General features: G+C 37.4%; 1 protein-coding gene across 3 annotated transcripts in view; it reads right to left on the bottom strand.

Annotated features, from left to right (window-relative positions):
* The window catches only part of TG (thyroglobulin), a 140,352-nt gene that overhangs the window by 102,210 nt on the left and 23,246 nt on the right, over positions 1-14,896 (bottom strand). For all 3 annotated transcript variants that reach the window (XR_005850750.2, XM_040673446.1, NM_001389477.2), the window contains exons 17-22: positions 12,189-12,398; positions 9,944-10,098; positions 9,382-9,538; positions 5,720-5,944; positions 2,375-2,524; positions 1,015-1,185 (exon numbers count right to left, since the gene is read on the bottom strand). Coding sequence is in view for 2 of the 3 variants with exons in the window: in XM_040673446.1 (XP_040529380.1) it covers positions 1,015-1,185; positions 2,375-2,524; positions 5,720-5,944; positions 9,382-9,538; positions 9,944-10,098; positions 12,189-12,398 (1,068 nt within the window). In the remaining variant the exon portion in view is untranslated. The remainder of the gene's footprint in view (positions 1-1,014; positions 1,186-2,374; positions 2,525-5,719; positions 5,945-9,381; positions 9,539-9,943; positions 10,099-12,188; positions 12,399-14,896) is intronic.

Below are 14,896 nucleotides of genomic sequence, written 5' to 3'. Positions count from 1 at the left end.
GCTCAACATAACATCAGTTTCTAAAGTGAATATTCCATTAAATTTGATGCCAATTATATAATGAATATAAAATATGCTGGAAGACTAATTTTTGGGAAAGGGAAAAGCTTTGAGTTTGAGGGTCATAATTAAACCTTATTGCAAGCAGTCAGGAGACTGTTTGATGGACGACTTCGGTGATAGATCTCTTGCATATGCTTACATGTACCACATCCAGCTTGACAAAGCCCACATTTTGCATCTTTTCCTTTGGACTTCCAACAAATTATGTTCTACTTTGTCTTTCTGTCATCTCTTCAATTTCATTTTTTCTGAATTCCACTTCAACTGTTCCAAAGGCTCCTCCAGAAGCAGTGGAGTATTAGGTAAATGTTTTCAAACAATTTCTAGGAATATCATGGCTGGTTTTAATTTGGTTTGGGCTTTTTTATTTTTATTTTTTGAAGGGTGACAGTATTGTTTTTTTTTCCCCATTTTGTTTTGTTTTATTGTTTGTTTAACTTTGTTTTCCAAATTTGTTTGAGAACTGCAATTTCACAACTGTGTTCAAGCAGAAGGAAGTTTCCCCAGTTTGCAAGGGCATGTTCACCAAGCCAAATACCATACATCAGGAGCCCAGACGGTGATGTTATGCCACAGCTATGAAGTCATTGTAAAACATAGTCTGTTTTACAGGATCACATGGACGAGTGATAATTTTACAGCGAAATTCATCATTCTGTTTTGTTCCCCGTAGCCTACTCATTATTCTCCTGCTCAGGAGATCAGCATACATAAAACACTGTCAGCCATTGGAGAGTGAAAGAAATCTCCTCTCTCTCCGCTTACAGGAAATGACTTTGTCAATCCAGTCAAGAAAAAACAGAAGTAAGGAGCAATGTGGCTGAAGGCAGAGGCCACAAGTATGGGAAAATGAGTATGCTGGCAAACCAGCTGTGGAGCACTGGGTCATTTCATAAGGCAGTTACACTTACATTGGATAAAAACATATCCAAGCATTATTCTGGCACTTACCTAAGCACTCATAGTCTGTAAGGAGATCATCTGTTTCAGTCCAATCCAGAGCTGCTCCAAAGTCATCAACACAGAAGGATTTTTCAGTATCAGGGTCTTGTTGTGAAGGCCTATACTGACCATCCCCATCACACTGCAAACCCTGCTCATTGCCTTGACAGTAAGTAATACCTGTAAACAAGGTGAAAAAAATGAGAAGTTTGACAGCGTTGTCTCTGGGTTTTGAAGCATCAACAGGACAAAAAACTTTAAGTACAATAGAAACTTTACTGCAAATTAATCTCTAATTTGTATGATGTTTTATTCTTTAAGACATGCTTATCTCACTTCTTTGTTTTCACTGTAAAACACATTCAGAACATTTCTGGGACTTTCTGTATGCATACAATCTCCCTTGTTATAAGCACTGTAAAGTAGAGAAGTATAGAGAAGGAACTGTATTTTCACACAGGCTTGTTCAGTGTCTATTGCAATGGACTCCTGAAATGTTATGACGAACACCACAAGAGCCACCACAACAATTTATTTGTTACTTAAAAAAATAAAATAAAATCCACTGTTGGTGGGAAATATGGCTTTAACTTAAAGAATAAAGACTTTGATTTAAATTAGCAGCATCTTTCTAACTACTTTTCAACCTCTAATGTGTAAACAGCAAAGCACATGAGACCAATACCTAACTGGGAACACAGATATAATGAAGATGACAAATAAGTCTGATGTCTTCTTTAGGCAAAAATAAATTGATGCTAGGGTGATTATAAAACCTCTCTTTTATCTCACCCAAGAGAATACATAGACTGGAACAAAACAAAGCAGTTCCTGTACTCATCAATAATACCAAGTCATCAGTGTGACTACTTACTTTTAGCTTTATCCATGGGCTTAACAAGTGGTATTCTTTATAGAACTGCTTACAAAAACAAGTCATTTAAAATGCATACACTAACTTTACTGAATATATCAGCTGTTGAAGTGTTTGTACCAAAGCTGGGTCTTGAAAGAGCTAGGCAAAAACTCCTTTAATATTCATGAAAATGCCAATAAATTGACTATATCAGATGTTTCTTGCTAAGTGAATATCCAGATGTCATTCCACAGGACAATGAACGTGTCTCAAAGAACCACAACATCCTGGATGAGACTGACCACTCATTTCTCACACATATTTGATCTAAACACCAGACAGTTCATTCTGTCCTTGAAAAACATTTTTGAATATATGCAGAAAGAATTATATCCATTAATAAAAAATTAAAAAAAAAATCAGAAAAGATTTATTTTCAACCTGACAGATGAAAAAAAATATTCATCAGATATTTGAAGTCAAAATACAAAGGGAAAAATGGACTCAACTTACAGTCATCAGCACTGAATGCCCCATAGGAGATGGTAGTTTTGCCCACAGGACACTTGATGCAAGATAAACGTCCTGTCTGATACTGATAGTAGCCAAGAGGGCAGGGAATGCATTCACCATTCTGGAAATTAGTGCCTGGAGGACAAACAACTGCAAACAGAACAACATCATTACTCTTACGGAATCCAACCATTTCAGGCATTTGCACACCTGTGAACTACTGTATGTTTTATCATGCTGGTAGACTTTCTAAGGTTTCAAGCCTTTAATATATGTATTTCTAAGTGGAATAATACAGAAAAAATACAAAACAAAAACACTCCTTAAATGTTCGTTAAACTCACTATTGTTATATATTATATTGCATATTGCATATACTATGACTTCTTATTTTCAGATCATCCTAAAAACATGCCTGAAATAATGCACTACGCACTCTTTGGAAACACCAAGTGCAGGCCTGATTTCTAGCTGAATACTGTCAAGACCATTTATAATAAGATAATGCACTTTGTGAAAGAAAAGAAAGGAACTGAGGCTACAGAGTCACTTCCACAAACACTATAGGCAGAAAGAGGAAGACCCCAATGAGTAAAAATTCCAAAAACTTTGTACAGAAATTCACCATCTGGTAACAATTTCATTCAGAATTCCTAGTAAAGAAGTTTTTGTAAGCACTTCCAAGCTAAACATAAATGGCTGGATTAAAAGTCACTAGTTGTGCACATGACAACCCCAATACAAAACAAACAGATATCCTTAGGCTGAAAATAGGATTGTTCTGAAAATTATATTTTCAGAAGTAATATTTCCAGCTGAACAGTTGCATATTCCAAAGAAAACTCTTTGTCTTCTGGGAGATCATGCAGCACCGTCTTTCCCTCCAGATCATTCAGATGATCATTAAAGCAGAAGAGTCACAGATATATTTGCAGGACAATACCTTTATTTATTATTTCACAGTTGCTTTCCAGATGCACTTTTCCTTCAAAACACTATCAAATGTATATTTTGGGACTTTGACAAGGTGCAAAACTTTATTTCTGTTCTTGCCCTGTATTTTGACAGCATTTTAAGCTTGTATTAGAGAGAAACCATGATGGAAAATTGGCCATCTCCACTACAACTCATATGATGAATTTCTGCTCTAGCCAGCACATGGGAATGTAAACTAATTTAACTTATTGAAGCACCTAAATTATAACAGACTAAAAAGACAGCTAGTGTCAGTGATCATATCTTCCTTCACTTGCTCTAAATGGTCCAATGGGAAATTCCAAGATGAGACAAAAGAGAGGCTGAAATCTTCCTCTCAAGTAGTTATAATACATATCTAAAACCCACTAAAGAGCCGAAAGAATCCTGGATGAGACAACATTCTCCTTCCTAATGCATATTGCTTAATATACAAGTGTGTGTGATACATTTTAAAGACATTTTCCAACACATGCAAAAAGGATCATAAGCATCTCAAACAAACAGCAGAAGAAAGTAAAATGAAACGAATAATCCATGCCTAAATCCAAGGCGAAATGCAAAGGATAGGAGTGACTAATTAAGCAATTGAATTTTATAAAAGAAGAAATCAAGCTTTTCAAAGCATCTTCCTCTTTCTGTAGTTATGATCATGATGCAGATGTAACATCTGTGTCTCATCACATTTTAAGAAAGTAGAACAGCTTTTTGTTTTACATTAGATTAACAAAAGGACATAAAGAACAGCAAAAAAAGAGCAAAACATTGGTACAGAGACTGATGTTTTCTAGAATCTACAGCTCTTGAAGGCATGTATAACATCAGCTGCAAGCTAATATCCCTGTGCTCATGTTGAGTGTGTGACACTGAAAGTCAGACAACCCATCAAACTCAACTCTTGCAAGCTTTAATGTGCATATGTTTTAAAAAGATAAGAAACTAGAGGATAGTCTTGAGGCTTGAAACTAAGTGTTACCAATGGACTCAATTTGGTCCACGTGGACCCACGCTAAGTTTGCTTAACATTATTACAACTGATTGCTACCCAATGCTTGCACTGCTCTCTCCTCCCTCCAGGAGGAGACTTCTGGGATTCGTGCTTCTTGGTTCCATCAATTACTAATGAAGCCTTGAGCTGCTAGTTTGGCTATAAAATCAGGGCTGTGTTTGATTTGGGTTATGCTCTGGTCAAAGCAATTCTGATAAAATTTAACAAACATTCTGAATATTTTAAGAAGTGAGCATAAAAACGTACAGTAAAACAAGGGTAAATCACAACAAGAGCACAGGTATTTCCCTTTTTCATTATTATTCAGATCCCTTGACTGCAGAAATTGAAAAACATTTGCTCTTGCTCTTGTAACCAGCTGAACATTAGAAAGCACTACTAATTTGCAGAGAACCACCATATCAAGCACAGAGCTAAGTTCTTTTCATGTGTCTTTTCATTGATTTGTCCTTAGGATCTCTAAATTAAGCTACATAGTGTTCAAGTTCACCCATTTGAAAAAACTCCACATTTGGGAAAATTTATCCCATACTTTCTGTTGTTGCTCTTATACCTATCCCTACTCAGTTTCCAAAAGAGTTAGACAAAATTAATCCCAATTAATCCCAAACTGACATCAGAAAGGCACAGGATCACAGAGGCTAATTGGGACAACAAGAACAACTGGGGTTGCACTGTAGGATGGTTGATGTCAACAGAAATAAGAGCGGTGCTGTTAACACAGAGGGTTTTCAGCAGCATGATGTGATACACAGGGATCCTGTGAAGAGGTAGGCTTGGCAGCCCCAAGCAGGATGTTGACAGAAAGACAGCCCATTCCAGGGAAGTAGACTAAACAGAAGGAAAGAAGATGAAAAAAGGACAGAATTGCAATCAGGTCTGGGTGTTGGCCAACACAGAGAAAGCTTCCATGTGAGCTGACTGGGACTTGGCCCAAGAATTCTCAGACTCAAGATTTCTGCCATTTCTGTAGCTGGGTTTCTATTCTGGGTAGTGTATAATCATACAAAGCACTGACTACGTTATCTTTGCTTCTTAGTAAGGATCGTGCACAGTACAGAAAGACCTTCTAATACCAGACAGGTCTAAAAACATCCCAATAAATGTTAGTGAAACCTTCCATACAGTATCAGTGCCATGAAGTCTACTTCTAAATCACTGGTTCAAATCCATCTACAATGCAAGGACTAAACAGTAACCAAAGTAATAATTCCTGTCCCTCCTCAGATTTGTCACTGAAATTGACACTTTATGCCTTTGACCTATTAACCATAAACACAATCTTGCTGATAACTTATGAACTGTATCTTTTTATCAATCCCTAACATAATCAATGAAGGGAAAGCTAAACTGAGGCATACCACATCCTTGTGCATTTGGGACAATTTTCCCAGGAGACGAAATTCTTTGAAACCCGCTTCTACATCCCAGCTGCACTCTTGGAGACAAATCAAACTCTTCATCTTGGGGAAAATCAATGAATGAATCTGCTAGAAATTGCTTGGAGTCTAAATATAGCAGAAAACGACCATCCTCAATCTCTTTAATGAATGCTCCAATGAGTTTTTCTCCAACAAGTGCATTTTCTAAAGGAAATAATATAAGAAGAAGAATATATGAAAGAGATTCCTCATGGGGAAATGGATAACAAAATAAAGAGTGATAAATATTATATTAATTAACAGCATCAGCAGATTCAAATACAAAATACAAGCATGCTAGCAAACAGCAGAAAAGAATGAATGTGCATAGTATTTACAATATTAAAGTCCTAAATTTAGTATATGTAGAGGTCCTAATGCAACAATCATAGAATCATAGAACATCCTCGGTTAGAATGTGGCCACAAGGATCATTGAGTCCAGTTTCTGACTCCACACAGGATTACTCAAAAATTAAACCACATTTCTGAGAGCGCTGTTCAAACACCTCTTGAACTCCAGCAGGCTTATAGAGTTATAGAACGGTTTGGGATGGAAGGTATTTTTAAAGATTATCTAGTCCACCTTCAGGCCATGGCAGGGCAAAAGAAAAAACAGCAAGCACAAAAATTAAAGTACCAGAAAATGAAAAGTGATTTAATTTGTTTCTGTTGTTTCAATGGCTATATTTGGTTCTTCTGTAGCATTTGGCTTAGTTAGTTTTGAAGACATTCGTAACTATGTAATAATCAGCTGCTGTCACACTACTGATTCAGTAGGCACTCCCCTCACAGCTGCTGAAGCTGGTGTTTAAAGCTGGAAAACACTGAGCATCTTCCCATGCTTCCCATATTCTTAGTTTTCCAGGCAACTTCTGTTTCTGATTACTTGCTCCAGAACAGTTTTCAGCACAAGAGAAAGAGTGAGTTCCCCAATTGGCTGCACCAGAAGTACTACAAGGAACAGTGTTCCCAGAGAATTTTTTGTGCTTCTGTCTTCTGTTAATCTTAGCAGGCCTTATGGCACTGACCTAAATGTTGGTACAGCTTATGAAGACCTGTAACCCAGCAAATGGGAAGTCCTGCACACTATGTACTCCGGGTTTGCAAGTACACCAATGACTCTGGAAATTGAATTTTCACAGGGAGGATGTTATGTGCGTAAAGAGAGGGTGAGGAATGTTACACCTCACACACTGCACAAAGATTATTACGTTGTGACTGACGTGCTTAAGGGAAATAGGTGAGGGTACTGCTGCCCTCTCACGTGGTGAGTTTCCCTACTTTGCACTGTAGCCCATACTCAGGTCTCACTCCTGAGAGTGAAGAGAGAATTTCACATGTAGGTACAAGGCTCCAGCTATGCTGCTCATATTCTCAGTTTTCTGTTTCCTCCGGCTTTGAGCAACTTAGTTTTCTGCTGTGCCGACATATAATACAACAACAACAAAAAAAAGCATAAATTGGGTTCAACCTCAAGCCAAATTATACTTAGCTTGTGAGAAAGTAATAAGAGATTGCCACACAACCAATAACACTTAGCAAAGGTTTTGTCAGAAATTATAACTGAAAGCAGAAACAAGATTAGCCTTTTATTCAAGCGAATATCTTTCTGAATTTTCTAGTAACTAGCTGTAGAAGAATTAAAAATAACCTAGAAATGACAGCTGGAGGGAATTCACACACAGAAAAGAAGCAGAGAGTCAAACCAGTAAGAACCCACATAGGTCTGCTGAATTTCCTTTACTTAAAAAATCCTCTGTGTTGAATCATTCATAACACTATCAGTAAGTATGGAGTTCCTGGGAGGGTGCATGGGTCTATGTCTATATGGTATATATGGGCAGTATATATAAACAGGCATTGAACTATAATATACATGTTCATACATGACAAATAGACAGGTAAGCCTTGGAATGTCTCAATGTTGTGACTGATTTCCTCGAGTGTCACTGATGGGAACGGTCTGCTATATTCCCATCCAACAAAAGGTAATTTTATAATCATTTCTGGTTTTGCTTGTTGAATAGAAAAGAGAGAAATTTCTGTGAGTTTTCCTCAGTATTTTAGAACTAAGATTTAAGATGCCAAGCCAAATGGCATCATCTCAGAAAGACATTTGCACAGCCTCAGAATTTAAGACATGAAAATATCTGTTAGAAAAAATGTAATGAAACATTCCCAGCTGATGATTTAGAACTGAGGTTCTTCACTGGGAACTCATGCATGTTCTGTGCTTCTGTTTAGCATTTTTTTTTTCTCAATTTCATCACAGGAGGAAAAATGGAGAGCAAAACTTCTCCTTTATCCATAAAGAAGCAAGGAAAAGATCAAAACTATTTTAATAATATAGATTTTCAAATCAGAGAGTCAATTTACGCACTCAGTGTGTATGAACACCAGTGATGATGCATAAAACAGCTCAAACAGAAAGATTCAAAGTTGCTTTAAAATATAATGGAAATTGATTGAACCAAGAGTATATGTACAGCAGGTTGTTTGATCTCCCTACACTAGACTGCTGCCTCTTCTGAAACTGTACAGTAATTCTCTGAAGAGCAGTGTTAGTACTATGGAAAAATTATAGAGTTGAGAGGGTAAAAAATGCAATGTCTTCAAAGCAGAATGCTTTCAGATGTAAACTTCTGTATAAACCCAAACTAAACCATACTTTGATCCACCTTCTACAAACCACTTAATATTTATGTTTCCTTTATGATCTGGTACAACGGAATGGATGCAAACATAAACAGCCTGTATAGCCAGGAACCACACACGATCACTGCACCCGCTAGTCAAGTCCTGAAGGCTTTTGAACTCGGTTCTGATCAGGCTGTATGTCACATCTCTGTGTCTCAGAATTAGAGAGAAGCACATGTGCAGGCAGAGTTTTTTATATTTAGTTCTGGGAACATCATTGCAATGCCAGGAAACTAGAGAAATGTTGGCACAGAGGGCATTTGAACTTGGGATGTGTCTTTTTCTTCTTTTATTTTAAGAGAAAATGCTGAATGCTTTGAAAGAAGCTCCTTACAGCACCTCAAACTCACTTTTAAACCACGGTGAAGATCCACCAGTCAGTGGTCTGCATACTTGCTTTAGAACTTCTGAAGTAAGGATCATTCTTTACTGTCAAAGGTAAGGTAATAAGAAGAAAAGGGGAAAACAAACAAACAAACAAACAAACAACCCACACACACATACTTAAAAGGAATTGGTTATCTTTTTGGGCAATGTGTGAACTGTGCTTCTCTGAGCCCAGTTCAATAAGGAACACAGTATTTTCCACTATAGAGGACCTTCCCAATGGAAATTAACCTCTAGATCGGTTCAGCTCATAACAGTTAAACTAATTTTCATGTTAAAGGAACTGGGAGAGGCATCACTTTCTGAAAGCAGTACTCAATTCTATCCTCTTTTCATTCTGTAGTCACAGACTGAAAAGAGAAATATAACACCAAAGGCTCAGAAAAAACTCCAGTGTTATAAGGACTCTTTCAGTGAGCATTTGTGAACACTGCCTTTTTATTGAGCAGACAGAGGGAAACAAAACCATTAAGAAGCAAAGGTTTGATTTACAGAAACATCAGAGGAAAAACTTACCAATATCGTGTAAGTCAGGGAGAGAAACTGCTGGGATGTTTTCCAGCAGAGCCCTCCATGTGACATTCACCCCCAGGCGGTCCACACTCAGGCATTCAACATAGACAGAGGAATCATCACAGACAGAAACCGAGCCAGTGTTTCCAAAAGCATTTACCTTGCATTCAAAATTAAATGAAATTAAGGTTAGTCAGACTTAGAATCTCCTAGTTCTTGGTCTTTCTCTGCTCATTTGCACTGTGATATGCTCAAGGCAATCTTTTCGAAAGGGCTTGTAAAAACACAAGAGTAAAAAGGTTCACTTCCATCAAAACACACTTTAATAAATATTAGACTAATGACTTCTGTGGCTACTGTTGATCTGATCTGCCCAACACGGGGACAGCAAGTCTAAATATCCTGGTTTCCTAGTCCTTCATACGCTGTCAGCCCTGGCAGACTTCATGGTATTTTCTGCTCTTCCCTCTATTTTACAGATGCAAAATTCTACTCTCTTTCATACCGTTTTCTTTTATTTTTTATTCTATTTTCTAAGCAACAAAGAATAAGGAACTGAAATTACCTGTAGGTGACAAAAGCCACGAGCCTTCAATTCATCTAAAATAAATATCTGGAATGCCTGGAGTAATCCAGAGTAGTCAGAACTACAAGTCTTCTGAGGAGGTAGCAGGAGCTGAAAGTGTGTTTGAGCTTGGACTGTCTGAAACAACTGGAGCTCTAAAAATTAATAGAAGGGCATTATTAGCTTCACTATTCAATGTAGAAATTGACTTTCAAAGTTACTTCTCATTTTGACCTTCATCAATAACATCTCGCTGTGAAAACATGGTGGAAACAGTAGAGTTGTCAGTAGAGACTGCTTGATAAACATGTATGTTGTGCTCTACAGAGAAAGCCAGGTGTAATAGTTAAACAGTAAAGAGATTGCTAACCCACAGAATGATAAGGGAAATTATAAGACTTGGCAGATACAAATTTCCAGAGAACAGCTAACGTTATGCCAACAACCAAAAAAGAAACAAAAAAAAAAAAGGAATTATTGACCTATAAACCTTAGCTTCTCTCAGATAAAATCATTATAACAATTAATACTAATTCAAATGGCCCTTCAGAAGCCTAGCTTGTCAAATTAACTTGAGATCAAGCTTTGAGAGAGAATAAATTTGATTGCATGATAATAGCTCTGACATGGACATTTCAAGTGCCTTCTGATCTTGTAATAGCAAGCCAAATCACACAAACCACTGAGAAAAGGATGGACTCATCAAGCTCAAAATGAAAATCTATTTGGAGAGTTCTTAGCCAGGAAAAATCAAAAAGGTGAAAATTTCTTGTCTCCACTAGGGTTACACTGATCACAGGGTTCTTGGGGACTTCATTCTCTCAGGTTCAGTATAGGGGTGATATGATCACATAGCCTCCAAATGGAGCTGGCTCTTGTCCTACCAACATGGAGAAGCGGCAGAGCTCTCTCTCACTGTGCTCCTCTATAGATCTTCACTGCACTATGTACAAGTGTCACTTCATGGAGCACAGTTACTTGCTCCCTAAACAAATGTAGAAAAAAAAAAAAAACTTGAAAGAGTCCAAGGAGGGTAGTGGGAAGGACCAAAGGGCACAAAAACATGCTTCTTCCTGAAAGGCACAAAACCCTCTGTCTGTTCAGTTTATTGGATAGTAGATAAGATCTGATTTAAACCACAAGCTCTAAGTGTACACATAAGGAACAGGAAATACAATTTTTAAGACTGTGGGTAATGACCCATTGGAACAAATGGATAATGTGGTGTGTAAAAAGGTGTGATGAATTGTCCATTATTGTGAAGTTTGTTCAATGACCATCAGATGTGTTGGAATTTTTTTTCCTCTCTCTCTAAAACCACTCTCTATTTCAAAACCAAATTGCCAAGCAAAATCCCTTAACGTGCATTAAATAGAAACTTGTATTAGATTATCACACACTCCCTATAAACAGCTATTCAACTGCCATTAGGCAAACTCAAGAGTTACCTCATTATATAGCATAAAAATGTCAAAACCGTGATTAAGGGCAAACAAAAATCTCAATCCAGTATTCAAAGCTTAAAATTGTTTACATTTGGAACAGAGATATGGTAACGCAGGAGTTTCAAGACTGACTCTCATCCATTCTGGAGATGAGGAATAGCTGCAAACTTGGCATCAGGATCTGCATTTGTCAAAGTTCAGCATTTATTTATTTCATTTATTTGAAATAAATGAAAAGGCCAACATTAATACTCAACCACGTGAGCTCTGAAGAGATAACTTATTCTTCCAAATTTAAAGGGTGTGTCTCTTTTTTTCTTGAAAGAAAAATTATTTGAAAAGTACTGTGTCAGCCAATGAAAGCCATAATCCTAAAAAACAGGCTGCTACAAAAGATGCAGAAGTAACAGTGACTTGACTGTGCAAATAAATATTCAAGTTCTGCCAAATTCAAACATCTGGTGCTCATCTGTTCTTCCAGAACTAAGTGATTCCATCAGAATCATTTCATGGTGCCAGGATCTTTTAACTTGCAAAGGAAAATCTGCATATAGATTGAATTACTATTTATAGTAAGATATTATGGAAAAGCTGGACTATTTCTGGCATAGTCAGCCAGGTACAGAGATGAAGATGGCAGAAGTCAGGATTAATCTACTGCACCTTAGTTCAGAAACTCCCACATAACTGCGTCCTATCATTTCAACTCACACTGTAGCTTCACGATGGATGAAAAAGGATTTTTGAACATATGTTTATATTGCTCTGTGCCCTTCCCAACCCATGGTAATTAGACGTACTCTGGCAGGCATGGTAGAGTGGGGCAGCTGAAATCCATAGACGTTTCTGCACATCACACTGGAACAACGTGTTGGAAGCAGCGCTGTTATAGCCTTGGCGGCACACCAGTCGGCATTGCTGAACGCCCAACATTTGCTCAGAAACACTGTCACAGAACACAGCTCCATTGAGGAGAGAAGAGGTACCAAATGGCACAGCACACTGGGGACCTTTAGATGGGAGAGGAAGGGAATATATTAATACATAGAGTGATACACTTCTCTTAAAATGTCCTCATAGTCCTCACATAACATGGGCAGCACGTTGTGCATTTCCCCCTCATACCAACTTAGAACTGGTTGGATGTCAGCCTGGTTCGGTTTACTAACCCTGATGAAAAGATTCCTACTGACTTTAAAGGGTAATGCACTGGGTACAGAAAGATACATGCATGGTGTATGAGAACAGATAAGTTTAAAACAGTTATGAATAAATTTAAGCAGGAAATGAGAAGAAGGTTTCTTACCATCAACCTTCATGGAGGATATCCAGTGGAAATAGACACAGCCAAAAAAAAATCTCAGTTTGCTTTAGAATGGAGTTTGAAAACTTTAAGATCAAGAACTGAATGGCACCAGGATGTTCCTTGGTGACACAGTAGGTCCCTAGCTGTGAGACATGGCTTTTGAATTACAAGATAGTAATTCAAATTAGTAATTACAAGATAGTACAAGATCTACCTTTCAACAAGATCTTTATCAATACAGTAATTTCAGACCTCCTTGCCTACTACTACAACAGAGTAATATAACAAGCTAACTACTATGATTTTTAACCTCTACTAATGTGTACAAACGAACTGCTTTGTTCAATACTAGCCAAATCCCAACCTACTTCCCGACTATTATCTTATATATTATATATATATTATATATTTTACTAATGTTTAGACACATTTCTGAGTTCTAGATTTACAAAACAGAAAGAAAAAAAAAAAACAGCTACCTAAGTTAGAAAATATTAAGAACAGTTCTCATATCCTACAATTCATCTGCTTGCTGTATGCCACTCTCCAAACAACAGTGCTAAGATCAGTCCCAATCTCCCTAGCTGCTGGACGAAGATGAGCTCTGCTGATGGCTCACATCTGAGCAGTCTCTGCCTTCCCTTCTGATGGAGTTGTTTAATTTCATGTTCACAACTTTGCAGGATGAATCTGGGATCCAGTGTGCTACAGTACCTCTTTGTTTTCCAGCCATGGACATTGTAATTCTGAAATATTCAATTCAGTATCTTCAAATTGGTCTTTCTGGCTTACAAAATTTATCCTTTTTCTTCCAAGACTCCTTTATAACATCTTTTCTTTAATAACTCTGTAAATGGAGACACTACACTCTTCCTCTTTCCTATCTCTCTTCTTAGTAAAGATGGAAATCTGATGTCCTTGTTTTATGAAACCACCAGAGATAATGGGACAATAAGATATCACACTGCAATGGATAATAGTATTTATCATGATCAGTGCCAACTACATCCACTGTTACATGCAAATTCTATTAACAGCCCTTTAGTCAAAGTTAACAAATATTAAAAACCAGCTCTGTGTTCCCTTTATTTCTCTAGCACTTTTTTTTTTTTACCCATCAAGTCAAATCCAGCCTCAGCCATATGCTCCTACAGTCTTGTACCGTCTGTCCCAATGGGAGCTTGTGTGTAAACTAGAAAAACAGACAGCACACAAAAAATAAAGAGGATGAATGGTTTCCTGATTAAGTTCATAGTTTCCATCCAAGACCCCATCAACCAGCCAAGATAATCAGCAATTTGCTCATTTATCTCTCTCTATAGATGTAGCTCCCTATATGATCATTATCAAGCCTTCACCATTTTGTCATTCTTCTATTTCTAACTCAATTTCTTGGTCCAGGAGGAATGAGCCAGAATCAAGCTGAATACTGACGCTTGTTCCACAGGTGTTTCTAAACATTTCCAGAAGGAAAGTGTCTTCTCCAAAAAAGGCTCTGTCTTCTCTATCTCCACCCAGAGCTGTGGAAAGCAGGAATGGGGATGGGAGGTGCATGTGGGGACTGCCAGGGTACTTGGCATCAGCTCTCTGTTGCATGTCAAATAGAAGTTGAATTCTGTTGCCGATGGAAATGATTAATCTAATGAAAACCGTATTGTAAGAACTGGGCACTCAAAAGTTATTGGTGTTTACAGCTGTCTGTTCTGACGCTGGAAGAGACATTGATTGTATTCTCCCACCACAGTAGCTTCTTTCACTGATTGAGAAGATCTCCAAGATAATGAAAGATTACAGAATAATTATGAGTAGATTCCAGGACCAGGCTGAGTAGGTTGAGGGGGAATATAATTTGTGCTTCTTAATTTTAATGTCATTACTAAGTTGTTTAGCATGAAATAGTTCTATTGTTTTTTCAAAATCCAGGAAAATTACTGAAGTTTATTTCTATGGTATTTTTATGCAGAAAATAACAAACAGTTCTCCAGGTTTCCACTATATTTTTTAGGCAGTTATTTCTCAGCTCACTCTTTCAAAAATGGAAGATCATTAATAACTCAGTCGCTGTTTCTATGAAAACTACAGTATTTCAGGATTCTGAGAAACATCAAATATGCAAGCAAAATCCAGAAAAATCAGAGCCATATCCCAGGGTACATTTAAACATTCTTTATCATATTTCATAAAGATCTTTGGAAATTAGCG

Source organism: Gallus gallus, chromosome 2 (assembly GCF_016699485.2).
Source record: "Gallus gallus isolate bGalGal1 chromosome 2, bGalGal1.mat.broiler.GRCg7b, whole genome shotgun sequence".
In the NCBI taxonomy this organism is placed as follows: Eukaryota; Metazoa; Chordata; class Aves; order Galliformes; family Phasianidae; genus Gallus; species Gallus gallus.
Note: the sequence above shows the minus strand (reverse complement) of the source record. Positions and strands in the feature narration are given on the sequence as shown.